Raw genomic sequence first — 27,975 nt, forward strand, 5'->3', positions numbered from 1 at the left:
GGTGGCGGCCGCACCTGGCGCGTGCTCGTGCTCGTGCTTCTTGAGGTGCCGGTCCAGGTTGGTCTGCTGCCCGAAGCAGCGGTTGCACAGGTGGCACCTGAAGGGCTTCTCCTTGTTGTGGATGTTCCGCACGTGCCGCTGGAGGTTGGAGGAGATGCTGAAGGAGCGGTCGCAGTACTTACACCTGCAAGACACACGCGTCTCAGAGGAGCCTGGACCCCGCCCCGTGCGCGGCCTCAGCCCCCACCCCCGGCCTGGCGCAGACCCCGGTGCCCCCCGTTTCCCGGGGCGCTGTTGCAGGGCGGGCAGGCTGTGCGGCCCGAGGAAGAAGCTGTCCTCTGCCTACTGACACGAGGGAGGCGGGCGGAGTTGGGATGTGCTGCGGGCTGCTGCAGGGGACCCTCTGGGCCCGTGCCCCTGAGCGAGCAGCGCCCGAGACCCTCCAGAGTCTCCCGCCTCCGCGTCAGGGTCCTGCTCGGAGGCCCTGCCCGAGGGCGCATGCTCCCAGTGGCCTCAAGGGGGCGGCCGTGCACCGTGGAAAGACCCTCCCGCGGTTTCCCCGAAGAAGGAGACCCGCTCCCTGGCCTAGAGACCCCCACCCTGCATGCAGGCAGCTGGCCTGGACCTGGCCGCCTTTTAGTGGGTCCTCGGGCCTCAGCTTGCCAGTTCATGAATGGGGGGGCTCGGGGGCTGCCCCAGGCCCTCTTCAGCATCTGTAACTTCCCAGAAGGTGAGGTAGGGGCTCCCCGGTCTCGCTGCCTGTCAGGCCACCGCTGTTCTAGGGACCACACGTGACCACAGCCTTCGGGCGAGGGCACTGCCGGCCCCACGTGATCCCTTGATTTCTATGCCCCTGTGCAGAAGGCGACCGCCAGCCCGGCCGTGCGCTTGGGAAAATCCGAACAGGAAGCTCTTCCTCCAGACGCTTCAGTCGTGTCCACCTGAACATCTGTGACGGGAGCGGTGCCCCGTTGGGTGTGGGGCCTTGTGGGGGTGCAGCCTTCTCGACCCTGCTCACAGCCCCGAGGGCAGGAAAGGGAGGGTTATCCTCCCAGTTCGGGGAAATACCCACACCAAGTAGCCAGGAGCGGAGAGCGCGCGCGAGCCTGGAGCTGGAGAGACGGGTGGCCCAGGGAGCCGCCTGCACAAGTCTGTAGACCCCTGAGCGACCTTGCCGGGCGCCGGCCCCTCCTGGTGGCAGAAGTCCAAGCCCAGGCCGTATGGCTTCCTGGAGCGGCTCCCGCGGCTCTGAGCACGGGCCTCAGCTGTGTCCAGGAGCACACACGCGTGTGCTGATGAGCACGCGTGCACACATGTGTTGTGCGTGTGCGTCTGGGCTCCAGCACCCCTCGGGGCTGCTCCGCTGGGCGTCAGAGGCACATGAGCCCAGGAAACACCGTCCGCGTGCTCATTTATTTTCCATGTTTGGAAGCAAACAGCTCCTGCGACGGGACGGGGGCAGGCGGGCGGAGTCCTGGCCCTCTGGGTCTCCCTCAGGAGCCGGTCTACGCAGCAGGCCCCCGCAGGGCGCACGCATGGGGGTGCATGCTCTTCCAGAGGGGTGCAGCTTGGAAGGTGCCAGGGACCCGTCCTGAGTCTGGCGGCCGGGCATTCCCGCAGGAGGGCCCCCACCCACCCCGATCGCTCCAGCGCAGGATGCAGGCACTGGGTCTGGAGCTGCGCCTGAGGACGGTGCGGGGCTGGGCCAGCAGGGCCGTGTGAGGCGGGCCTTCGCTCCTGCCCTGTGACACCTGTGCGGGCAGTCTGGGCGGTCACAGTGCACCCTGGGGGCCCCTGAGGCAGGAAGCATTAGGCTCCCACCAGCCTCTGAGCCTCCGGGGCTGTTAGCGCTGTGCCAGGAGCTGAGGTTTCTCTGCCCTGAAGGGCAGCTTTGTGAACCTGTCCGGGGAAGCCCGCGTCCTGCCTCATTCCCCCCCGGGGCCTGATGACGGGCCCACAGAGAACAGGGAGGGCCGCCGCCACAGGGGCTCCCGGGTTTCCCACGGTACGATTCTAGAGCTTTTCTCATTCAGTTTCCGGAGCTTCTCGGCCGAGGCCTCGCTGACTCTGGCTTCCTCCAGGGTCGGTGAGCGAAGAGCCGTCTGAGATCTTTTCCCGAACGGCTTGGGCCACCGTCCCTGGCCTCCTCCTGAGCGACCCTCTGCCTTCTCTGCCGGTGGGCCTGGGTGCACTTGTGCTCGGCCCCGCTCCTCGTTGGGCCGGCTGAGCTGCTTCCAGTCCCCTGGAGCCTGGCGCTTTGGTCACGGCCTCTCTTCCCACGTCTCCTGATGTTCACAGGCCCCAACGAGGACCCGCTGTCCTGGAAGCCTACACAGGTGCCTTTGGCTGTTTTGTCTCGGCGTGCTCGGGGACGGAGGCTTGAGCCCTCCGCACAGTGGGGTCAGCTGTGCTTGGCTACCCGGTGACCTGGTGCTCCCCCACACAATGGTCCAGAAAGGAGGGTTTTTACGTCCCTGGACGCACCGTCTCATTCTGTCACAGATGAATCCTTGCCCCCCATGGTGCCAGGCTCCCAGACGACCGTCCTGCTCCTCACAGCAATCGCTCAGGAAGGACCAAGTGCAAGGCCAAGCTGGTCTGGGTGCTCGCCCCCTGACCCAGACAACGGGCCTCCCCGGGGCCTGTCCACACGGGCTCACACACACCCTCGCACAGAATCCCTTGCCGTGTTTCCTTGGAAAGTCAGGGACCTTTTGACGGGCTCCACCTAACACTGCCGCATAGACTCCGAGCAGTGGCAGTTATGGGTAGAAGACAGGGTTGGACAGGATTGTTTCTCGCCACCAGAAATGGAGTTCTCTTTCCAACCTCCATGGGGCTGGAGAGGGGGCAGGGGGGAGCTGCACGTTCGATTTGCTCACAGAGAGACCTGAGTGTGGCCCTCTCCTGGTTTTAATCTGGATAAATGGCCCAGACCGAGAAGCCCATTTGAGATTTAGGGGAGCAGTGAGCCCTGGGCTTTGGGGGGGCCAGAGTTCTCGGAGCAGTTGGCATTTGCGTTGTAACTACGCTGACAAGTGGCTAGTGAAATTTATGGCCTTGCTGTGTAAAACGGCACGGCGTTGCACTCTCCACGGCAAGGAATGACCGGCCGGCCCTGGCAGCGTGCAGCCGAGGGCCTTGAGAGGACCTTGCAGTGACCGCAGCCCCCCCCCCCCCCAGGGAAGCCAGCCAGGGGGAGGCCCAGCATGGGGTGGGGGAGGGCACAGTGTCCTCCCCGGGACCCAGCCGGGCCACACCAGCTGTCCCAGGGAGAAACGCTCCTGGTAACTGTCAATGCAGGGGAAGGGAAGGCAAGAGGAGAGTTTTGAAATCCAGCCCTGAAAAACAGAACTAGAAAAGCAAGGGGACAGGTTTGGGCCACCTGAGGCAATAGGAACAGGGCCTCGCTCACGGGGAGGAAACGAGCTGAAGATGGAGAGTCGTGTGTCCCCAAAGCCAGAACCTCACATCCCGCCAGGAGCACGCAGGCCAGCCCATGAAGGCGCGCGCCCGGGGCGTGACCACGGCCCCGCCGGGCAGCGTCCCGAGGGACCCCGGGCGTGGCCGCCAGGAAGGAGGCAAGAAGCAGCCCCCTCATTCCTGAGTCCAGCTTTCTGTCTGTCCAGCCCCAATTGTAACAAGCCCTACCGGCCACAGCTTTAGAGAATGAGAGTGTGTTTAACTGCACCTTGTCTCCCAGCCTGAGGCCAAGCTCTCTAAGCCTGGAGAAGACATTAGCTGAGGACACCCGGCCCAGCAGGAGGGTTGACCTTCCCTCCAGGAAACACACCATCGGTCACACGAAAGGGTCTTTCTTTCCTGGAGTCAGGGCTTTGGAACCCATTCTGAGTGATTTTAGGTAATCTCAGGCAGAGACAGAAAAGGAAGAGTGTCCCGCGTTGTCTAGTCTGTCTGTCATTCTGCAGCCCGGGACAAGCTCGGCCTCCTCCGGCTCGCGAGGGGACTCAGGCGCGCACCAGTGCTGCACACGTGGGGCCGGCCCCGAGCCGAGCTCAGCTCACAGGGGCAGGCAACGGGCGCGTTGAACCGGCCTCGTTGGGGGTGGGGTCCTTCTCCTTTGGTGGGGCCTGTCCCCTGGACGGTAGGTTTCTGTGGATGGACGGACGGATGGATGGACTTTCCTCTTCCAATTTAAATTCTTCCAGTGACCCAAGTGAGTCCAGACACCCCCTCCCCGTGATGGCAAAAGGAGTCACACGCATCACACTCCCCATCTCAGGGCTGCCTTGAGCCAGATGAAGTCAGGATTTGCAACGCAAACTTTCAAAGCAATTATTGTTACACAAGTCGAAACTCGCAGATTGGAGAGAGCAAAAGAAATCAATGGTAATTAAATTCCTCTGTAAACACAGCCCGACCCTCTGGGGGCTCCTACGAGCAACACTGTCCAGAAGGCGGCTCTCATTTCAGGGAGGAGGCCAGACCAAGTCATTCCTTCCTTTGTGAGCCTTTGTGGAATCGTAAGCCACTTCTGGGGGGCGGGGGGCGGGGGCCTGTGTGTCGGGGACAGGCAGGGGGTACCCAGCTCAGTAGATGTGCTGTCACTCATCTGCCCAGGACGCGGCCCGGTGGCGGTCGGTGATGCCTGTTACGCCTCAGGGTGGGGCACAGGGACCACAACTCTGGCGGGCACCCCACGTGGCTGCCCTTCCCAGGGACGGGGATGCCCACCGAGTCTCTGGAGCCACCGGGGGACTCTGAGCTCTGTATGGCCAGAGTGTAGGAGTCTCATGCTGCCAACTTAAGGCCATGCCAAACTCCTTATTCCCAGCGGCTGCCGTTCACCAGACACACCCCGGAATGAGGTCTTGGCGTCTAAACCAGCGTTTTCCCTGATTTGCCTTGTGGTCACCACCACCTGGGTCTCTCATTTAAAATGCCAACTCTCAGGCCCCTCCTTGGGCGGGGTCCCCGAACCGGGGGTGTCACCCCAGCCCTTCTCCTGCCCGACAAAGGCCCCAGGGACCAAGGAGCAGGATCTGCCTCTCCCGGGGGCAGAACGGTCTGCTGGAGCAGCCGCGGACGCTGACTCTGGGCAAGTCATGGGGTCTAAGCCTCTGACTCTGCATCTTTGAAATGGGGATGATGCCCCCACTTGTGAACAGGAAAGGTGATGGCTCCCACACAGACTTGCTGTGTGGCCGCATCTCTGCAGACAGAAGCCCAGCACTGAGGGGACAGGAGGAGAGGAGACACATGGCTTCCATCCAGGGCTGGCAAGCGAATCCCTTAGGACACCCCAAGCCCAGGCTGGGACCCAAATTTGCACTGAGCTCCTTCTCCACTGCCCGCCCTGCCTCAGGCACCCACCCTGGCCCACCAGCCGCTATCTGGGAGTTGAGCTGGGAGGGGGTGGAGCGAGGCTTCTCCAACAGACCCCCGGGGCCCTGACTTTGGCCAGTGCTGCTCTCAACGCCCTGCCCCAGGCAAGAACGGCTGGTGGGAGAGCGGCACCCAGGCACCCCGCTGGGAGTCTTCAGGAAGCCCACTTGGGCACCTCCTGCCGAATCTTTATAACCCCCAGGGCCCAGGATGGCTGTGGGGTCAGGAGGGGGTCCCAGGGAGCCACCTGACAAAGGATGTTGGCTCCCACCCCTACCCTTCCCGTCTCACCGAAGCCTCCCCACCCCAAATGGGGTGGGCTCCTACCTGTATGGCTGCTCCCCGGTGTGCGTCCTCAGGTGTCTCGTGAGGTTTGCTGATCGGGGGAAGATCTTGCCACAGTACCTGGGGTGGAGGGGCAGGGGGACCGTGAGGCAGTCGCCCCACCGTGGGCTCAGGTGCCCACACGCTTTCCTGGCGTGCTTCCTCCAACTCGGGGTCTAGGCCCGAGCCCCACACCTGGGGGGCAGGTGGGCTCGGCCGACTGTGGCCTGCGTCGGCTGTGCCCTTCCCCGAGCAGCCTGAGGGCGGCCGAGCTGCTCGCACGGCTAGGACAGGCTCACGGGCTGGGGACGGACACGGCGCGTGTCTCTCCCCAACACCGTGCTTTCCACCTGACTCCGAGGGTCTCAGTTAAACGCCGACCAGCCCCCCTCGACTTTGGGCCCTCTGGGTTCTGACCGGCTAGGCTAAGGCTGCGTTTCCTTGTGCTCATGGAAACACAGCCTGCTGGGGCGGGGGACGTCCAACCCCCCCCCCACACACACACAGGGGCAGCGAATGACCTCCACCCGTGAACGGACCACTGACTGCCTCTACACTGTGCTGTGTCTGGATGGTTTGTCCAGGAAGCCCAGGCTCACAGCCACAGCGTGGCACCTGTGGCCCCCTGGCCAGGACCACTCCACCAGCACCCCCCTGCAGGCCCCACCTCACCTGCAAGTGTAGCGCTCCTTGCCCTTCCTGAGGATGGGGTCCGAGAGCGTGGGGGGCGGGGACCGGAAGTTGAAGGGGTGGTGGGGGAGGGGCTGCAGGGAGCTGCCCGAGTCTGCCTTCATGGCCGCGAAGCTCTCCAGCTTGTCCGTCATGGTCTCGATGGCTGACATCTGCCGGCAGGACAGTGGGCGAGACGGTGGGCTCCCCTGAGGAGGCTGGCCTCACCCCCCCGGGCACCCGAGGGTCCCCTGGGACCGGGCACGTCCCCCGCTGGGCCAGGAGCAGAAGCTCGTGCAGGCCTCAGGCTGTGGGTGCAACCAGCCATCTCCCGGGCTTCTCGGCCACCCGGCGGATACTCACACATTCTGTGGCCAGCCCTGCACCCGTCCTTCCCCGGAAGCCCCGTGTCAGCCCAGGGCCCAGGCTGGGGGAGCCGGAGCCAACCTTCGCCAGCCTACCTCTCTGCCTGTCGGGGGGCAGGTGGGGTGGGAGGCAGGCTCCGGGCTCACGGTGACACGTCCCCTGATCTGGAAACCCCCCAGCACTGCCCTGCTGGCCTGACCCTGGCCAGCACCCTTGGAGGGCTGGCTCCGTTTAAAGACAGAATCACATCCCGCTTTCCTCTTCTCCTCTGTCTGTCTGTCTCTCTGTCTGTCTTTCTCCCTCTCTCGAAATAAGACAGCTCCCTGCCTCCCGGTTAAAAGCGGCCCCGGGTCTGGGCAGTGCTGTCTGGTGGCAACGGGTCATGATCGCAGGCAACGTTCTCCGGGAGTCCAACAGCCTAGTGCCAGATGCTGCTAACGGAACCTCCAGAGGACGAAGCCCACGTGACGCAGCACGGGACACGGTGACGTGGACCAGAGGACCCACCTCTCCAGGCCTTGGAGGTACCAGGGGCTTGCTTGGGGAGGATTCGGGAGTGCGGCACTGGCCATTTCCACCCGGTGGGCAGAGTTGTGATCGGAGTCCCAGACGGTGCCTGTCCCCGAGGGCTTGGGTTTGGGGACAGGACAGGGCAGGGGGTTGCTGTTCAGCTCTCCATCCCCCCGGGAATGCCTGCGCGGTCCTCAGAGGCACGATGCTGCCCGTGTGCGTTGCCTGCCCTGTCCCCGCTGACGGGCAAATGGGAGCTGCCTCGCCCCTCGGCTGCGGCCCCTCCACGGCCGGGACGATGGGGACCCAGGTGCAAAGACTGCTGCCCACCTGGCTCTGCGTCTCAGTGTTAGCTGCAGCCTTGAAAGTTTCTGGAACTTTCCACACAGAGACTCCCTGGAGCTCCAGAGGTGGTGAGGGGCTGAGGCCCGCCTTGCACCCCAGGGCTGCGCACACGCGTGTCAGGCCTCCCAAACCAAAGGCCCCGGCAAAGTCCTGCTTGGCACCTGACCACCGCAGGCTGATGTCCTCACTAGGAGTGACCCCGTACTTTGTAGAGGCCATCAGTCATCGCGCCTGAGTGGTGGCCTGACCTCAGACCACTTCATTAGGTGACCTCTTAGTCCTCCTCCCCTCCCCCTGCCCCGTGCTCTGGCCCATGGGCAGGCATGGGGGTGGCAGTGCTCAAGGGGGGAGCAGGCAGGAGGGACAATGGGCCGCCGGCCCCCTGCCAGGCCTCCTCTCCTCAGGCCTGGGCGGGTCTCCCTGAGGCCGGTCTGCAGGTCTGGCCTGCCCGGCCTGCTCCGCCTGATCAGATGTTCCCGGCCGAGCTCCCGCACAAACACAAACACAGGATGCGCCTGGCGGGCTTGTCGGCTTTTTCCAGCTCAACCCGAGGAAAATCGGGGGAAGTTATTAAGCTAAGCCCATGGCCCCAGCGAAACAATGGGAGGCGCTAAGTTTAGCTGTGAACCCAGGCAGGGGGCAGGTTTCACAAACTGGGGGTGTGTGTCCAAGGTGGGAAACACCGAGAAACAGAACAATGCCCCAGTCTGGAGTCTGGTTCAGGCCATCCCACAGTTCAGCTCCCAGGACCCCCAAGTGGGGTGGGGGAGGCTGTGGCTCAGGGGAGGAGGCTGGGCCCCAAGGAGGGAGCACAGGTGGGCCCTCGGGCAGGAGTTGGGGAGCCTCTGCCCAGCGCTGCTGCTCATCCCCGCGTCTGCGACATCCTAGGGGGACAAGGCCGGGCGGTGGACGGGGTGCCTGCAGGCGGGGTGTGTGGCCACTGCCCAGACTTGGGGGTTCTCTTTCTCAGACCCCCAACCTTAGTCTTGGCAGACAGCCCTGACCCCCCACCCTTGCAGCCGTGGGGGAGGGGGCTCCTCCTGCCCACCACCTCCTGGGACCCTCTGTCCTTGGGGCCAGTCCATCTGCTTCTGTCTTGTTCCCCATCCCCCGTGCCCCCCGTGCCCCCCATGCTCAGACCCCCGCCTCCTGGTCGTACGTAGGTGTCCTGCTCACACCCATGCCTCCCGCATCTGGCCCCTACATTCCAAATTCTTGGACTCCCTGCCTCCGAGCTTTTGCCCACCGCCTTGCTGATGCTCACTGCCCCTCTGAGAGCCTGAGCCATGGGCTGGTGAGCCCTCCCATGGTCTGGGGTCTTTGGCCACCTCCGAGGCCGTGGAGGAGGTCTTTGGCTACCACCCACAGAGCACTACCCTCCTTCATCACACGTCCTGGCCCTTCTCACCCTCTTTGGCCTCGCAGTGACCCATAGGGCTACAGGGAGAGAAGCCCCCTGGGCATCTGATGGGCAGGGAAGCTGAGGCCCTCCTGGATGGACGCTCAGGGCCTGCCCCCCGCACAGACCTGCCCGCCTGGGCAGCCCGGCTGGAGGGTCCCAGAATGGGGGTCCCAAGGCATGCCCTCCCAGGTGGCTTGGCCCCCCATGGGTCTTACCTGGGGGTGGAAGAGCAGCGGGGACGGCCGCAGATACTTCTCCTTCAGGACTCCCACGGGGTCTGTCACCTTCCGCTTCTCTACCCTGCTGGACAACAACACAGAGGGTTACGTACCTCACCGAGCTGCCCAGGGCTGCGCAGGGACCGTGCCCACCTGTGCCCCCCCAGTCACGAGGCGGGGGCCCCTGCTTCTGGCCCCCGATTACTGTGTCTCACCTGACAGTGTGGGGAGGGTGTCGTGACGGAGCTCACCTGCTCACCTCCAAGGCCCCTGCCACCTGCCTGAACGCTCGCTCCACATCCTCCAGGTGCTCCCCAGACTCTCCCAACCACCCCAGCCGTCATCCAGGGGGTCCCCGGGGCCTCCCTATGGCTGCCAGGTAGGGTCTACCTAAACACTCGCAATGGCTGCTGGAGAGGACAATTCTAGAATATTTTCCAAATGCTGCTGACAACTCTGTTCCTCACAGAGCAAGTGGAGAAAGTGGCCGGGGCGGGTCCTGAGATCCCTCTGCCCTCCGTCTCCCAGCAACGCCAGCCTCAGTCTCCTTGTGGCCACAGAGGTTCCCAAAGCACTGTCTGGGGAAACCCGCCGCTTCTCCGCACGCAGACGCGGCCCCTTTGAGCACACCCTGCACTAGCCGCTCCCGTTTGGTCCACGCAAGGCCCTCACTCTAACGCACAGCTGCCCACCAGGGCTTGGCTGGGACAGTGACCAGGGCAGGATGGGGGGGGACGGTGCAAGGAGAGGAGAGCATCCCCGCGGGGCCTGGGAACCCTGCCTGACCCCCAGCCTGGCCCAGGAGGGAGAGGATGAGGGGGAGGGTGCGAAGGGTCCCCTCCTGGAGAGGCAGTGTTGATTGTGTGGGGAGTTGGCTTGGAGGGCATCTTGCTCTGAAGGGCCTCCCCAGGGCCCCGTTCAAAGCTGGGCCGTGTGGGACTTGGCCTTTTAGCAAGACGAGCCTATAGCGGAGGACCTCCACAGGAGGGGCGTGTGGGGTCTGTGTCAGCTTGGCCCCTGAGCAACCAAAGCCAGCTGACCCCAGCGGACCACTGGTGGGCATGTGTGCAGTGGCCCAGCCGATCCTGCAGGCCAGGGTGGTCAGCCTGGCGGCGTTAGGGTTCCTTGAACCCGGGGGATGGAGAATGGTGGGTTATGTGTGTGAAGGGGGAACAGGATCCAGGGGCTGGCCTGTGGGGATGGTGCAGGGTTTTCCTGGAGTCACCCAGGAGTGGAGGAGGGCCCTGACCCCTAGCCCCAGGGCCCAGCCTGTTTTTGAGCAGTTGTGGTCACCCACAGCTTTGCTTGTTTATCTTGATGGGCTTGGGGGTGCAGGGAGATGGTGCACTCGAACATCTTGCTGGTGTCTATGGGCAAAGTGGGGGCCCAGGCATCCCCTCCCTTAGCCCATGGACCCTAGATCCAGTGGCCAGAGCCGGGGACACTCTGGGTCTCAGAAGACCCCTGAGAGGACGTGCCCTTCTTGGCCCCACCATCTGTTCTTCCAGCTTCCAGAAAAAGGCTCATGGCTCTGAACCAGGTGAGAGGGGGCAGAGGGGCAGAGTGAGGGCCTGGGGAGAGGGCAGGGAGGTCAGAGACAGAGCGGCAGGAAGTTAACTGAGAGCCTGCTGTGTCCGGCTCTGCAGCCTGAGCGGAAGGTCCTGTGTCTCGGCCTCCGGTCACTGTCCCGTCGTCTGCACAAGGGCTGCGCGTCCCATGGGGCACTCTGGGCCTTGCCTGGGGCCCTGGAGAGTCTCATTTAATGGTCAGGCACTCTCTAGGCCTTTTGACGGCCACGTTTGCCCCAGAAAGCTAAGGAGCGCCTTTGGCAGGTGAAAGTCATGGCTCCTCCTCGAACCTCTGCTCAACTCCCTCAAACCGTCTATGGATGGCGTGTTCTGAAAGAAACACCTAGAGGGCCATGTTCCCCGTCTCCCCTGATGATGACGTCAGGCCCTGGCGGGAAACAGGACTGGCTGCGGACACAGGCGGCCAGGGCCACGGGGGCCGAGTGCAGAGGGTAGGACCTGCGACTGGCCTGGCCTCCCCCCGCCGGGCCGCTGTCTTGCTGGTATCATTCTGTCCCACGTGCACCTTCAGCGGACCTGGGCTCCTCACCCGCGCACCTGCCACCAGGCTGCAGCTGGCCCCTTGGGGAACGCAGGCCGCATGCCCCTGTGCTCCCTGGACACTGGGTGCACATGCGTGTGTGTCTGCACGCGGGCCTCTGTCCCACACGGGCATGGCCTGAGCCCTGCAGCTGTGCCCCGGGCACGGCCCCTGCACCTCCAGGCCTCCCTCCCAAGGCCCACCACGAGCACAGCCCTCTGTCCTCAAGGCTCAGCCGGCCCAGCACCCGCAGGACGCGCGTGAGGGGGCTCGGACCCCTCCCACCTAATAAACCCACCCGATTCAAAGCCCAGAGACTGGGGAGGGGGATTAAATTGCCGCCTCTCCCAGGAGGGCTATCAGAGGGGTGGGTGCTGATTGTTTGCAAACCCTCTGGAGCTTCCTCCTCCTCCTCCCCCTAACCCCCCCCCCAGACCAGCAGCTCCTTCTCTGCTCTTCCCTGGGCCACCAGAACCCCCCGCTGTGGCTCCAGGGGGAGGTGGGGGCCACCAGGGCGGCCTCAGGGAAGTGCAGGTGCTGGGACCGGAGGACAGTTTTGCAGGACGCAGAGTTTGGTCCAGAGAAGACGGCTGGAGACAGTGGGGGGCCCGCGTGGGGTCTGAGGGGAAGCTGGGGGTCCCAGCGGCTGTCAGCCCTGCTGCCCAGCCGGGTCGAGGCCCCTTTGGGAGAGCAGGTGAAGGTGGGGCGTGTTAATACCTGTAGATGGGGTCCATGAAGAAGGGTGAAGGCTTGGCGTAGTGCAGGGCCGGCTGCTGGGGCAGCTGCGCCGGACATGCCTTGGGCAGCCCCTCCCCGGCCCCCAGCTTGCGCTCCCCGTAGATGTGGTTCTTGCGGGGCTCCCGCCCCCCTCCGTTCTGGCTGGCTCGGACGCGGCTGCCGATGCTCAGGTCCAGCGGCTGCTCCTCGCCGGACGCCGGGGCCGGGGGTGCCTTGGGCACGGGCAGCACAGGCTTGGCCTCTTTTGGTTTGGTGGTGAGGTCGAAGGGGGACTCGGCGCTGGGGCCGCCCCCCTTGAGGGCGTCCCGGGGCGACCTTGGCTCGGCCTTGACCAGCAAGTTGTGGGCGAGGGAGCGGTCCGCGAAGGGGCAGAGGGCCGGGGGGAAGTTGGGCAGGAACTGGAAGGGGAAGACGGAGTGGTAGGGCAGCGAGCCCAGCTTCTTCTCCTGCATGCCCACGAGGCCAGGGCCGAAGTACTTCTCGGCGATGGAGGCGATGGCCTTGATGGAGTCGCCCGCGGCGCCCGGGGCCGTCAGCAGCTGCTCGTCGGGCGGCGGGAAGAAGGCGTGCGGCGGGAAGAAGACTGGCACCTCGCCCGCGCCGTCCGGGGCCCCCGGGGGCGCCGCGCCGCCGCCCCCACACTCGGGCTTGCCCTCCGCCGCCTTGCTCTTGTCCTTGGCCTTGTCCCGGTCGCTGTCCGCGTCGCTGTCCAGGTCCGAGCCCGAGCCTGTGGTCGTGTCCAGGTCGGTCCCCGTCGTGGTGTTGACGTCCTCGAAGTCACTGCCGTCCGACATGTCGCTGCCCCTCGTCTTGAGCTTCTCGGCGTAGGAGTCCCCCAGGCGACGCTCAAACGTGTCCTCAGGCCCCGTGGCGGCTGTGGCGCCCTGGCCACTGTTGCCCACAGCAGAGACGAGGGGCAGCGCCGGGTTCCCCAGGGGGCTGGGGAGCTTGGCGTCCTGGGTGTGGTTCAGGGGGCTCTTGAGCAGCGGCGTGGGAGGTAGCAAAGGTGGCCGGGGGTACAGGGATGGAGGGAAGAGGCTCGGGAAGCCCGGAGTGAGCGCGGGGAAGGCGGGGGGCGCCGCCGAGAAGGGCAGGCTGCCCGGGTGCGGCCTGGACGGGAAGTACTCGTTGAAGCCCAGGCTGGCGTGGTTGAGGTTGGGGGGGGGCTTCGCCTTGTCCATCATGGGGCTGGGGGTCAAGGGCAGGCCCGGGGCGAAGATGCCGCCTGGCGTGTAATGGTTCTTGCCCTCACAGAAACGTCGGTGCTTGTTGAGGGAGGAGGTAGTGCTGAACATCTGCCCGCAGTCCTTGCACTTGATCTGCGTGCGGCAGTCGGCATGCATCCGCTTGTGCCGGCACAGGTTGGAGAACTGCGTGTAGGATTTGTGGCAGACCTCACCTAAAACATCAGCAGAAAGCAAACACAAACACAATATGAAATTACCAGGAAACCCTACGGCCGTGGGGGAGGGAGGCTGTGCCCTGCGATCCGGAGCCGTCCCTGCTTGTGTGTGTGCACACACGTCACACTGTATGTGTGCATGCCGGCATGCACATGTGTGTAGGCGTGCACATGTATGTGCATGCATGCATGCCTGCACGTGTGTACATGTACCCACGGGCACGTGTGTGAGTGTGCACATGTGTGTGCCTGCATGCATGCTTGCACATGTGTACATGTACCTATGGGCATGTGTGTGTGAGTGTGCACGTGTATGTGTCTGCATGCATGCTTGCACGCATGTACATGTACCTACGGGCACGTGTGTGAGTGTGCACATGTATGTGTCTGCATGCATGCTTGCACGCGTGTACATGTACCTATGGGCACATGTGTGAGTGTGCACATGTATATGCCTGCATGCATGCTTGCACGCGTGTACATGTACCTATGGGCACGTGTGTGAGTGTGCACATGTATGTGTCTGCATGCATGCTTGCACGTGTGTACATGTACCTATGGGCACATGTGTGTATGTGTAGTTGTGCACACGTTATGTGTCTGCATGCATGCTTGCACGCGTGTACATGTACCTATGGGCACATGTGTGTATGTGTAGTTGTGCACACATTATGTGCCTACATGCATGCTTGCACGTGTGTACACACGTGTACATGTACCTATGGGCACGTGTGTAAGTGTGCACATGTATGTGTCTGTGCGCATGCTCACACGCCTGTGTGTACATGTACCACGGGCATATGTATGTATGTGTGCCATGAGTGTGCGTGCACGTGCATCTCATGTGTGTGCTGTGTCTGCATGCGTGCATGCCTGCACGTGTGCTGCATGCGTGTGCACACACACATGTATGTGTGTGTGCGCATCCTACCCTGGGGCTGGCCTCCAGGGACCAGCAGACTGGTGAGGACCACCTGTGCCTTCCCACTTGGACAGATCTCAGGTTCCTCAACCTTCCCCATTAGAGGCTGGGGTACGTTTGCTCTTTGTGCCATTCTCCCTGGGAGTGTTTGTGACATGGGGGCCCCGGTCTTCTGAAATCACTCCCAGGGTGGACGAAGCCACGGCGTGCAGCCAAGCGTGCACTTGCTCAGGCTCCCCCAGAGCCTCCCGCCACTCCCTGTCCCCCTCAGTGGCGCTGTCTCAACGGGGAGAGAGGAAACAACAACTGCCAGATCAACTCTCCTGCTTTCTGTCCCGGGAGAGGGGCCTTGGGGGTGACCGGCCCACTTGGGGGATTCTTAGGGAGTCTGGGCTTGGGAGCAGGGCTCCCGGTGGCATGCGGTGGTCACCGTCTGGGCCTGGCTTGAAGCTGGGGGTGGGACGGAAGGCAGGCAGGGCCGTGCGGAGAGGGGCTGGCTCCATGTTTAAGGGCAGTGAAGCCTCCCCAGATTGGGATGAAGAAGCAGAGCCAGGCTCAGGCTGATGGGCCCTGGCCTCTGCCCTTGACAGGAGGGGGTGGTGCAAGCAGGAGCCCAACACCAGGACCCAGGAGCCCTGGGGACCCCAACTGGCCATTTCCCCCATGGCCTGTGAGTTGAGTGTTGTCAGTGAATCACAAGCTTTTCTTTCTTTCTTGTTTTTCTAACCAGAAAGGGAGGAACACACACACACACACACACACACACACACACGTCTCTCGGCAGGACAATTTGCTTCCTAAATGCAGCCCGGTGGAAACAATGGATCCAGGCTGTTTCTTGTTCACCACAAATCCTGACTGCCTGGTGTCCCGCTATTCTCACCGGCGCTCTGGCCCCACATTACCGAGTTCTTTCGGCACAGTATCTATTTATGTTAAGGGCCCTGCCTTCCTGTCGTCCGTATGGTGGGACGTTTGTTTTCAAGGCTGAGGGGGAAGAGCATGGCCTCAATCGGATCAAATCTGCCCTCTTTGGGAGGAGGCTGATCCAGAGGTGCCAAGCCACGGAGCCGGTCTATAAATACACTCAGGTCACCCACCCGGCCTCGGGGGAGCTGGGCCCTACCTCAGCTTGAGCCTCGCTGGCCAAACACGTGACCCCTCGCTGCACCCCTGGCCCAGCTCCCCAGGGCCTGGTTTGCTCCTGCTGCCAACCTAGCTTGGAAACTGGACTTGACCAGGCCCTCCACCTGGGGCAGCTCCCGGAAGGGCCCCTGGGCCAGCACCACGCCTGGTCGTGGGGGGCCTGGGACCCTCCGCGCCCACCCCTCCGCTCACAGGATGGAGGGGTCTGGAAGAGATGCTGGGGCTCCAGAGAGACCTCTGGGAGACGGAGGCCATCAGAGAGGCGGTCCTGGGCCCGGAATGCCAGCAGCCAGCTGGCTCAGAGCCGGCAAAGGGAGGTGGCTGCCCGCAGGGGCTGAGGAAGGCCTGGGCAGCCCATGGCGGCCTGGACGAGAGCAGCGACTGGCAGAGGGTGCCCGCAGGCCCTGGTGGGATGCAGAGGGGCCCTGACCGCTCACAGCAGTTTCCCGTCCTTGTAGGGCAAGTGCGTGGATATGCGCATGCACACACACACTCTAGGGAAGGTCCTTTTGTGGAGAGTGCCCACCAGGAGACTGACCCCCTGTGTGCCCGGATACCGCCCTCCCGCACACCCCAGCACACACCCCAGCTCCCTGGCACATGAGGCACCGCTGTGAAGGAACTCTGCCTCGGCCGGGTGCTCAGCGAGGGAAGGGCTCCGGGGCTTGCAGCCCGGTTTTAGTGCAGATCCGAGTGTGTTGCGCGTGCCCCCAGGTGGCTGCTGTCTGGGCGCACTGGAGACGGCGTCGCCGTGAGCCTGCAGCCCTCCCAGCCGCCCATCTTTCCTGCGAGGGGCGAGGATGTGTGCACCCTCCGCACTTATTTGCAGAGCTGCTTTTCCGAGCCCAACACGGCCCTTTACTGTGGCCCAAAGCATGCTCGGCCGTGGCTTGCGGGACGTGCAAAATCACGTTTCACTTTCTGAAATCTTTGCCACCCTATCTGAACGACATGCCCATGCAGGCCACCTGGCCACACTTGGGGTTTTCTCTTTAGCTTCACCCTTTAGCCAAAAGCCGAGACACCCAGGCGAGCGTGCAGCATGGACAGGAGCTGGAGGGAGCACCCGGCAGGGCCGGGCTGCCCGGGCTCTGCTTGTCCACGCCAGGCGTCTGCGCAGGCCGTGGAAACAGTGGGCTCAGACCCTGGCAGAGCGCGATGGTTCCTGGAACTTACGTTATTAAATACGCTCCAAAGAGACTTCACAAAACTTTGTGTCTAGGTGCTCAGAAAGGTAGCAACTTTTGAACCTCTGCACAATTTCCTGCTCCTAAGCTCACTTCAAAATTCCAAGCTGCTATTTCATGCCCCACAGTGGGACCTCCTGGGACCCACATGCACGGAAAGCAGGACATGCGTCTCTGGTCCCCGTTAAAGCCCCCCATCCCTGCCCCCACCCATCCCGCCACTTCCTGACACCTCCCAGAGGCAACAGGCCCTGCGGCACCACTGCTCCCGTCTCTCTCTAGAACCTGCCAGTGACTGGGGGCGGGGCACATGACCCATGAGACACTGGTGTCTGGGTCATCTCCAGCAGGGGACTGGAAGCTTGGGCTGGGGACAGCAGGCAGGAGGAGGGCATAGTCCATCCACGAAACAAAGGCTGGACCAGCCAGTCGGCGTGTGGCCCCAAGGGTCAGGGGTCCTGCACCTGAACAGCACCGGGAAACTATCCCAAGCCCAGGCCCCAAGCACCCAGTTACTCCTCCCACTGATGCCATGGGGTCCGAGGGGTTCCAGCCCCCTAGCCAGGCTCAGGGACCACAATCCCCACTCCAAAGTGCGGCCATGAACACCCGGTCACTTAATGTCCATGAGCCTCAGTTTCCTTCTCTGTCAGGTGGAGACAGTGTTGCCTTTCCTTGGTTGGATTTTTGAAGTATGCTATGAGATAGTGTGTGTGGATGATGACTCCGCACAATCCATGTGAACAACCTTGCACAATCTCCCGTGAGATGATGACTCGGCACAATTCATGTGATGAGTCAGCACGACCTCATGTGGATGATGACCCCACATGACCTCATGTGGATAGTGACCCTCCACGACCTTGTGTGGATGGTGACCCTGCATGACCTGTGTGGATGATGAGTCTACATGACCTCGTGTGGATGGTGAGTCTACATGACCTTGTGTGGATGATGATCCCGTAGGATCTCGTGTGGATAATGAGTCTGCACGACCTCGTGTGGATGATGACCCCGCATGACCTAGTATGAATGATGGCCTTGCATGACCTTGTGTGGATGATGAGTCTGCACGACCTAATGTGGATGATGACCCTGCATGACCTGGTGTGGATGATGAGTCTACACAACCTCGTGTGGATGGTGAGTCTACATGACCTTGTGTGGATAATGATCCCGTGGGATTTCGTGTGTATGATGAGTCTGCACGACCTCATGTGGATGATGAGTCTGCACGACCTCGTGTGGATGATGACCCTGCATGACCTCATGTGGATGATGATCCCGTAGGATCTTGTGTGGATAATGAGTCTGCACGACCTTGTGTGGATGATGATCCCACACGACCTAGTGTGGATGATGACCCCACACAACCTAGTATGGATGATGACCCTGCGTGACCTTGTATGGATGCTGACCCCGCATGATCTCGTGAGGATGATGACCCTGCATGACCTCGTGTGGATGATGACAGTGCAAATCACATGAAATGATGACTTAGTGCAATCTTGTATGACTAAGTCAGTGCACTGCTAGGTAGAGAAGAATCTTCTGTGGTTTCCAAACTCACTGAGAATAAGATTCATGTCCCTGCGCTGGCTCACATGGTCCCCAAGACCTGGCCCTGTGACCTCTGGCCACTCTTCTATTATTCCCCCTCACTTACTCCCTCAAACATGCTGGCCTCAAGGCCTCTCTGCTCCCAGTCCCTGTCCCGAGCACCACCACCCCCCCCGTCCCACAGGTACCCCCTCGGCTCACACCTGCCCTTCCTCCAGGTCTTTGCTAGAATGCCTCTCGTTTGACAAGCCGTCCTGGCTCCCACAGTATTTACAGGGCCAGGACCCACCTGGGCCGACCTGAGCACCTGGAGAGCCTCCTAACCCTGCGCCACCCCCTCCATCCTGATAGGCTGGTCCCATGTGCCGTCACTGCTCATACGGCTTAGCCTCTGTCTCCTGCACTGCACGTAAGCTCCGCGATGACGGGGGCATTTACCCCTGGCCCTGCTGCCCGGACGGTGCAGGCTACACACGCTGGGCTCCCTGAAGGTGCTGTGGGGATGAGCAGAGCTCAGTGAGTGTCACTAGGATTTCTATGCCTCCCAGAGCCCAGGTTGGGGTGTGAGTAGAAGGGAGAGTAGAGGGAACGGGGGTGGGGGGGCTGCTGGCTCCTGCAGGACCCGGGACTGCTGAAACGGTCCTTCCCCGCCTCCTACCACCCACCTCTGGCCACTGAAGGGGTAAGCAAGGGGGAGGAACCAAGCAGAGCAGGAGGGGAAAATGAGGCCACAGCAAGAGAGAGGGGGGTCACAAGATGAGCAGGTGCGACAGAGCCAAGTGGTGAAGAGGCGGTACCAGGAGGGGGTCCGCGGCCTGGGCTTCACCTGGCAGAGGATTCTGAGCAAGCAGGGGTCCTGCGAATGGGAGAGCCCGGGGATTGCATGCCTTGGCCTGACCTCCGAGCAACCCTCCACGGAGGCCAGCGGGGGAGGCCAGGCTGGGGTACCACTTACATATGAAAGGTTTGACGGTGCTGTGGATGTGCTTGTGCTGCTTGAGGCCCGAGGACGTGGCGAACGTCTTCCCGCAGTCGGGGCAGGCGTGAGCCCGGGCTCCTACGTGCTGGGAGCGGATGTGGCGCTGCAGGTTGCTGGGGTCGGTGAACACCTGGGGGGACAGACGCCATTGCTTGCTCCCCCGTTGGCCCAGTTCCGGCCGCTGGGTGGGGCCCTCAGTGCTGCTCTGGCCCCTGCACTGAGCCTGTCCGAGAGGGGTCTCTGCTGTCGGGGTGACCCCCGGATGACCTCAGGGGAGCCACCGAGCCTCCCCCCAGACTCTGCGTCTCCGACAATCATTCCCGGGGGAGCTGCGGCTGGGATGCTTGAAGCGAGAGCTCAGAACGCATTTTTAGGCCCAAGAGCTCTGACACACGGGCGGGGGCAGGATCCCACCGCGGAGAGGACAGCGTCTGGTCTCCCTGGCCTCCTCCCTAGCTGTGTGACCGGGCGCACTTCCTTCTTCCCTGGCAAACTGAAGGGCCCAAAGGACTGCAGGCATCTTATCGGCTCCGCACGTTTCACCAGCATGTTCGTTGGGCAGGGGGGCGCGGGCGGGAGCGGCAGGTGCGTGTGCATGTTACCTTCACGCAGTTCTCACATTCGAAGCGCTTGCCGCTGTCATGGGACATCTGGTGGCGGATGAGGTTGGACTTCCAGTTGAAGGCCTTGGGACACTGGTCACACTTGTACTCTCGTTCCTCTGTGTGCACGACCATGTGCTGCTCCAGGCTGCACGCGGACAGGGGGCGGGGTCACGGGGGGCTGCCTGCCTGCCCACTGCCTGGCGGCCCCCAGCCCCCCAGCCCCGCTCAGAGGTGAGAGTGAGTCTTGGCAGCGGGTCTGTCCACCTCCTCTCTGGACAGGTCAACAGGACGGAGGGGCAGAGACGGCCCTCCCACAGCACATGGGGAGGAAGTGGTGCCTGCACAAAGCTCAGGCCCTCATCCAAGACCACTCCTCCAGGCAGCCAGAGGCAGGGCAGGACCCCAGCTCACAATGCCTGGCTGCTCGTCAAGATGATCTTAACCTTGAGGCTAACCTTGGGCCTCGGAAAAGGGGCACAGAAGCTTCCGACATTGCCATGAGCCCCAGAGAGGGGGCGAGGCGCAGGAAACCAAGGCCACCCCTGGCCTCCCCGCCACGCACACACCAAGGAGGTGGGCTGGGGGTGAGCGGGTGGGTCTCCAACTGCGGCCTGATAAGGTGGGGAGAGCCCAGCTGCTGGGCAGGGGCGGCTGCACTTGGATGAAGGCACAGTTCCTGACCCCCTCCTCTCGGGGGACGTCCTGTTTCCCCTCCTGTCCCAGGTGTGACCGTTAATCTCTGTGAGCAAAGCAGCAATACATCACGGCCCGTTAATTACGGGGCCCAGCCATCCATTTACATCAGAAACGCTTGGTTCTTGAGCACTGGCAGATTGTATCTTTTTCCCTGTTGTTAATTGTGATTTATGTGTTTATGTAAAGAAAACACGGACCCTCTTGAGCAGCGCTTACCGCCGAGGGCCTCAGTCGGGATTTGCCCAAACGCTTATTTTCTCAGTCATCTGTTCGGGGCGGAGGGTTTCCCGTCCCTGGGGAGGCCACGGTGGGATTGGCGTCCAGTTCCCAGCAGTACCAGAGCCACTTAGGGACCTGACGGGGCTTTACTCTGACCTTGCGAGGCCGCCCTAGAGACATTCTCAGAGGCCGGAGGAGGGGCCCACCTTGGAAAAGTCTTCAGGCTTCCCTGGAGCACTGGGACCTCAGTCCTGGCTCTCTCCCCACACAGCCCAGAAGGTTCATCTTTCTTCAGGGTTCCCATGGGTCCTCAGGGTGCCCACCTTCCCGGGGAGGGCCGGCTTGTGCCCGTGTCCCGCGGCCACACTGCACCCACGCCTGTGAGGTCTCCCAGGACAGGTGGGGTCCATCCGTGGGGAGCAGAGGCAGGTGGCTGGGGTGGGGGATAGGGGACCCCTGGGTGGCCCCTTCCAGCCCGTGCCCACCGTGTGAGAAGGAGTCCTGTGTATCCAGAGGGTCAGGGCACTCCATAGATCCCCGGGCAGCAGGGTGCTGCCATCCCCCCATCCTGGTCTTGGACCCTGCTTCAGAAGTCTCCTTGGGGCTTGACCCTGCACATCTTGGGGTCTGGCCTGCGTCTCTCACTCTGCTCCAAGCCTGTTTCCACAGCCGAGCCCTGCCTGTACAACGGTGGGGCCAGCGAAGTCTCTGCCGGGCCACTTGCAGATCTTCTAGGGGCGGCAGGCTCGGACCAGGGGCCTGGCCTTCACAGCCAGAGTCAGGATCCCCTGTGGCCTACCGCCACCAGCTCCTGGGCTCCTCAGTCCCTGATGCTGGATGACTGGGGGCACCTGCCCCCGAGGTGTGCCACACTGGAGGGGACCCTGCCTCCACCTGTGCCTGGAGCTCTCCATGTGTCAGTGTGGACAGGGCTGAGGGGCCAGGACAGATGTCTGCCTTTCCCCGGTCTCCCTCTGCGCTGCCAGGGCCCAGTGAGGCTGCGGGGGCCGGGGGGGCTCCTGGGGGGCTCCTGGGGGGCCTGGAGGCTGGGGGAGGGGGCGGGGGAGGGGGTGGGGCAGGACAGGGGCGGCACCTGTACTTGGTGGGGAACATCCGCTCACAGTCCTTGCACTCGTGGGCCTGCTCGCCGCCGCCCCCGCCGCCGAGCCCCTCCGGCTTGAGCCCGTCACCCAGGCCCTCATAGAGCGGGGCCCCCACGGAGCCACACGCGTACTTCTTGTGTCGCCGCAGGTCCGGCTTGGACTGGAAGAGCTCGTCACAGGCGTCACAGCGGAACGTGGGCTCCTCTGCTGGGGAGACAGGAGGGAGGTGGGTGGGGAGCACGAGATGGGGCCCAGGCCCCGGGCCCGTGGTGGGGGGTGCAGGGGGCCCTGCCTTCCACGCGGGCTGTTCCTGCTTCCTTCCTGCCCCCGCTTCCCAGACCTAGGTGTGGTTGCCTCAGGGAGCTGGGGACCGCGTGGACCCTGTGTCTGCATCATCAGAACCGCCGAGAAGCCCTGGGCCCCACCCCGCATGGCAGGAGGCCACCCTGGGCTTGAGGAGGCCCCGCACTGGGGAGCAGAGAAGGAAGCTGGCGAGCGCTTTGTTTATGAATTAGGAGAAAACACAGGCCGAGCTCTAATGCATCTCATAAATTACCCTCGCCAAGGTCAAACAAATTAAAGGGGGGGGGCAGCTATTATTCAGTTTACGAGGCGGCATCCTGACCACCGTGCCAAGCCAAACAGTCAGCTCAAAGCCATAAATTTCCCCGGGGAGACGACCTCTGGGCCCATCCCCAGGCCCCACCCCAGGTGACGGCCTAACAGTAGCTTCTCCCAGAGCGGGCGTCCCCCTCCCTGCCCGAGGCGGGGAGAGAACACGTGCAATAAAAGCTCTTGCACAAATGGATTAAAAGGTGTGCATGTGTGTGCTTGTAGTGAGTGTGGGAATGCATGTGTGCTCGTGCACAGGCGTGTAACTGTGTAGGTGTGAATGTGTGTGTGGGTGAGCGTGGGTGTGCAGCTGTGTGTGCACAAAGTGTGTGAGTGTGTGCATTGAACATACCTGCATCCACGTCTGTGTATCTTTGTGGGAATGTGTAGGAACATTTGTGCATCTACACTTGTTTAGTGGGTGTGTATATGTTTTCACCTGATGTGTGTGAGTGTGCATATGCTTCTGTATGCGGCTGCATGTGTGAAAATTTGTCTTTTCCTACGTTCACGTGTGCACGCGGGTGCGCCTGTTACATACCCGCATTTGTGCTCATGGCTGACCACGTGTCATGCGTGTTAAGTGTGAATGCGTCAGTGCACACATATGAGAGTGCAGGTGTGTGTGCATGTTTTAGTGTGTGTTTACGTGCATGCGTGTGTCTGTGCACCTGTGAGTGTGTGTCGGAGTGCGAGTGTGGGTATGTGTGTGCGTGCGAGTATGCGTGCAGGTGCAGCACTGAGCTTTGGTGACCTTGGCCTGACTGCAGACCGACATGACCTGACCCCGAGGGACGTCGAAGCCAAGGAGCCAGGGACTTGGGGGGCAGGCAGAAGGGGGCTGCCCTCCGTCTCCTCTCGTGTCAGAGAGACCACCATAACCATCTGAGTGCCAAGGAAAGGGCAGGGGAGTTTGCAGCCTGGGCAGGGGCTTAGGGGAGAGGGCTGGGGAGAGCGAGGGCCACCCGCTCACGACTAGAAGCTTCCCTGAGACTATCCTGGAGGCGCCACTCCCGGTGCCTGGTCACACCCAGCATCTCCACCGGTGGGCACCCGGGTCCCCCTCCTCCCTGACACCACGGGGCAGGCTCCCTGGGAGCTGGCTCTGGGGTGCGGCTGGCTGGACCCCCAGGGCTCGGATGACACCCTCAGAGGCACAGATGTGATTTCTGTTCACATCTGTGCGTGGAGGTAGATATGTGGGTGCCAGGGAAGGGCCCTGGGGACGGGCCGGGCGGGCCCCTGTGCTGGTCCAGGCATCCCGGCCGGCTCGCTGCGGACGGCCTGCTGTCAAGGAAGTGTTCGCTTGGAAGAATACAACACAAACGGGAAAAGCAGCTCACGCTGAGTCTGGCAGCCTGGGGCTGAGAGCATGGGTTTGAGCCTCTGGGCTTGGAAGTCTCTGCCCCAAACATCTCCCAGAAAGGCCGCCCCTGCAGCTTGTCCCGGACACATGCTGAGCTGCAGAATTGACGGGAGGGAGGCAAGGCCAGCCGGTCCACGCAAACCCCAGACACGGGCTGGAGGAGACAGGGAGGGTGTGCCTGCCAACACCGAGGCCGGCAGCACGCAGGCAGAGCAGGGGCAGGAGGAGCGGGGGCGGTGGGGCCCGCGGCCGCCTGGAGCGCGAAGGCGGAGAAGATCCTAAAACAAAAGCCATCCAAGTACGGGGCCGGTCCCCAGGTAGTGGGGTGGAATGCCAGGCCAAGGCCAGGGAGGATGCACATCACAAAATAATCCCCCTGCAAGTCTACACAGCGTTGTCTTTGAAGTAGAATTCGAGCGCGCGAACCCTTCAGGAGAAACGTCTCCTGGGAAAATAACGTGAACAGCCGTGGGGACACTCGAGGTCTCGGGAGCCCGCACCCAGCCGGCACCGAGCTCGGAGCTTCATGCTGCTGGTGCATTGAAGGCATCCACGCGCACCCAGGGGCAGACGCTTTTTACGGCCGCCTGATGACGGGTAAACGGAGGCCGGGACGCTGGGAGAGGAGGCGGCAGAGCCCTGTAACCAGAGCCGTGGCGCCGGGCGGGGCCCAGGAAGCTGGGTGGCAGAGTCCCAGCTTCCCGCCAGGGGCCCAGAAGAGCGCCAAGCGTGGTGTGTGCGCTCTGAACGGCCTGGCATTCCCCGCAGGCCCTCCTCGTCTTTAGAGATGTGGACTTCCTCTCCATCTGAGGACCGAGAACACCATTTCAGAACGGAGCCGGATGCCTCGACCCCACAAAGCTGCCCCTGTGGGTTTGTTCTGACTTCCTGGGGCCCTCCCACCGCCACCGGCGCCGTGAGTCAGTTCGAAATGCCAGTTGGTAGTTTACTCTTTCTGGACCCGACTGGGAACAGTCACAGAAGTTGAAATTCGAAAACAAAGACAAGAAGAAAGGCCAACCCCACCCATCCATACCACCGACCAACTTAACTTTCTCAGTTTTGATCTGGAATTTGGACTTAAAATGAAAACTGAGCCCGATTCCCACGCTGATGGCATGGGAGGACATCCTGAGGCCGTGAAATGGACCGGGGAGATAACTGTCGCCCTCCTCCCCTGCCTCCTCATCCCTCCACGGACTCAAGTTTGCCCCGGGTGAAGGATGGAGCTGGGGGCTGGCCGTGGGTGAGCCTGGCCACCTCCCCCCGCCCCCCGTGCTGCGGTGTGGACAGGTGTCCCAGCATCCTCCACGCAGGTAAGGCAGGCATGCAGCGCCCATGCCCGGGGCTCGCTGGATGCGCCACGAAGGATGCGCACAGCCCATGTGGTCCACTGCCCAGCACGATAATTCCATATTAAAAAAAAAAAACTAAAAGAATATGTTACATTCTGGTTATATTATGTTACATTGTATTATATGGTATTATAGTAGATCATGTTGTTGTATTATGTTATGTTATGTTATATTATATTATAATCTGTCTCATATGCTTTATACGCAGTTCACTGCATCCTCTTGACTTCTTATGGCGGGGGGGGAAGTTAACAATTTTGAGCCTTTCTCAAAAGAAAAGCATATTTGAATGGAAATGATTTTCTTTATTTTCTCCCAAGAGCAAGAAGCTTTCCTGAAAGAGAAATCTTTCCCCTCTCCACTGAGAGTAAAAACAAAATAAAAAGTCGCCGGAACTAATGAATCCGAAAGTGGCTTCCCTCTGCTCTGAGTCACTTGCAGGGAAATTGGAAGTGCATTTCTTTGCAAAGCTGCGGCTTTGAAAGAGCATTCGCAGGCTCAGACCCGCAGGCCCGGCGCGCTCTGCCCCCAGCGGGCTGGCAACCCGGGGCCTCTGTTTCTTCCTCGATACCTGAATGTTGTCCCCCCGCAAAGGCCCCTGCCCCCAACGGCAGCACACAAAAATTGTGATTCGGGACTGAACTCCCTCCATCGGAATCTGGTGGGGGGTCCGTGGGGGCCGCGGGCTGGGGCAGAAGCTCCACATTCTCCCCAAACCAGACCGGACCCGGGCGTGGCAGCCCAATGTGGCATGTCAGGTGTGCGCCTGGCTGTCTATCTGCAGTTCCATCAGCAACTTTTCATGGCAGAGCAGGAATGTAACAGAAAAATAAATCAGTGCCTAATGGCTTCAGAGAGCCGAGGGGGACACAATTATGTGGCATCTACATGCTAATCTACCAGACTGAGGCTCAAAAGCGCTCGAGAGCCCACTCCAAATTCCTGCCGTGATAAGGGGCCTCTGCATTTAGCTGGGGCTGGGATAAAAGATTTTTTATGATAATTATCTTAGTGAGGAACATTTTTGCATTTTCTTTCTGTGCGATTCCGAGTTTAGCTGGGGAGGGGGCGGCTGTTGGGGGGCAAGGGGGTGACCGCGACAGCAGAGAGTATGAAAAGTCAGACATTTGAGGCTGGACCATTATGTGTGGCAAGCAATTAGCCCACAAATGTTTGATGAATTATTGGGGAAATGTGGACCCAGCTTATTTGAGATTGGGGGCCGGGGTTGGGGGGGGTGCGGCGTGGTGGTGGATAGCAATCAAGGTTTTTAAAACCTTTTGGAAGAAAGAAGTTTCATTACGCAAACGAAACCTCCTCGCCGGGTGCTCCCCTGAGGTAAGTGGGTTTATCTTTCCGAGTTCTGCTGCGCTACCTGAGCTCTATCGGTCTTTTCAACAATTATTTTAAGGAAAATGAGACCATCCCCTCACGACCCAGACCTCAGCCATTTATTTTTCTTTTCTCGATGGCCTAATTAAAACCAAACTTCAGAGGCGCATACAGATAGGATCCGGCTCTGTGGGCTCTGGAGACATGGCCCGTGAGGAGGAAGGACCCTCACTGCTGGGCCACGCTCGGGATCGGAAGGGTAAATTAAGGCAGAGGTCTCTGCGTCTGCTCCCAGGCCCAGCCAGGGCCACTCCCTCACGTAACATTATCAGAGGAACTTGCGGTAAGTGGCGTTAATCATTAAGCCTCTGTGCCTTTGGAGGGGAGGGAAAGAAAGACAGGAAGGGGAAAACCAACCTCCCCCCTGCTCCAGCGTGAGCGGAATCACCAGCCCCCGCCAGGAGGGGAGGCTGCTTTTCTGCTCACTTGCGGGGTCTCGCTCCAAAAAAAGACACCGTGTGCTCGGCAGCGGCACGCAGGGAGTTAATGGATAGTCGTCCGCTGCCAACACAGCGCTCCTCGGATGGACTTAAAAATGGTTCCAGAACCCCAAGGTGAATGGCACATTGCTTCACAATGTGGATGAAGGAAAATAAATCTGCATTTCAGAAATCCTAGCCTCTTTGCAGCAGGAATTTTTCTAACGTCCTCTGCGATGCACTCGGGTGTGGATGGGGGTGGGGGGCAGCGAGCCCACTGGACAAGCACCGAGTGGAGGGCAGTGGGAACGCTTTGGGTGGACAGTTGGAGGAGCTCAGCCGCCATCCCTGCCCCTGGGGGACCCCCCTCAGCGCCCCGGGTTCCCTCTCACAAAATCAGTTTTCCCTTAACCTTTCTCTTGGACTTCTTGCTGTTCCCTGCAGACAGGCATGGCTTTCAAAGACTCACGTGCCGTCACTGCTCTCTCTTAAATGAGCCCCAAACGTCTCCCATGGCTCTGGAGGGCGACGGTTTCCAAGCCACAAAACTTTGTGTTTTTTGTTTGTTTGTTTTTTGTCTTTAAGTACTGAGGAGAGCAAACCATGCTGCTGCTGATAATAATAATATAGTTTAACAAATCCCCCCAGGATTCTACCACGGCAAAGATACAATGCCACACGACACCCGTTCACTCCTATTGTCTGAAGGGCTATCTTGAATGCGGTGTGTAGCTCGTATAACCCGCAGATGCTTCGGCTGAGAGGTCGGGAGGGGGGCCTGGGGCCGGAGCGCAGGAGTGCGGCCCCCGTCATGCGGAGTGACGTGACGGGGAGGCCTCAGGAGCTCCTGCAGGGCGGGGGGCTTACCATCCAGACTGGGGGGCACCGTCCCCAGGGAGTACGCGCCTTCCTTCACGTGCACCAGCAGCTCTTCCCCGGGCTCAATGTCCTTGATGACTTTATAATAAATCTAGGACGGAAAAGC

At 61.5% G+C, this 27,975-nt stretch overlaps 1 protein-coding gene across 2 annotated transcripts in view; it reads right to left on the reverse strand.

The window, feature by feature from the left end:
• PRDM16 (PR/SET domain 16) overlaps positions 1-27,975 on the reverse strand; it is a 314,516-nt gene that overhangs the window by 11,386 nt on the left and 275,155 nt on the right. The window contains exons 5-13 of one of the 2 annotated variants that reach the window (XM_078073881.1): positions 27,858-27,960; positions 21,837-22,053; positions 19,826-19,973; positions 19,200-19,353; positions 12,007-13,426; positions 9,178-9,262; positions 6,343-6,512; positions 5,674-5,751; positions 15-184 (exon numbers count right to left, since the gene is read on the reverse strand). In XM_078073881.1, coding sequence (XP_077930007.1) covers positions 15-184; positions 5,674-5,751; positions 6,343-6,512; positions 9,178-9,262; positions 12,007-13,426; positions 19,200-19,353; positions 19,826-19,973; positions 21,837-22,053; positions 27,858-27,960 — 2,545 coding nt within the window. Of the gene's footprint in view, positions 1-14; positions 185-5,673; positions 5,752-6,342; positions 6,513-9,177; positions 9,266-12,006; positions 13,427-19,199; positions 19,354-19,825; positions 19,974-21,836; positions 22,054-27,857; positions 27,961-27,975 lie in introns of both variants that reach the window. The other variant, XM_078073882.1, reaches the window with a different exon arrangement.

Source organism: Halichoerus grypus, chromosome 5, assembly GCF_964656455.1.
Source record: "Halichoerus grypus chromosome 5, mHalGry1.hap1.1, whole genome shotgun sequence".
Classification (NCBI taxonomy): domain Eukaryota; kingdom Metazoa; phylum Chordata; class Mammalia; order Carnivora; family Phocidae; genus Halichoerus; species Halichoerus grypus.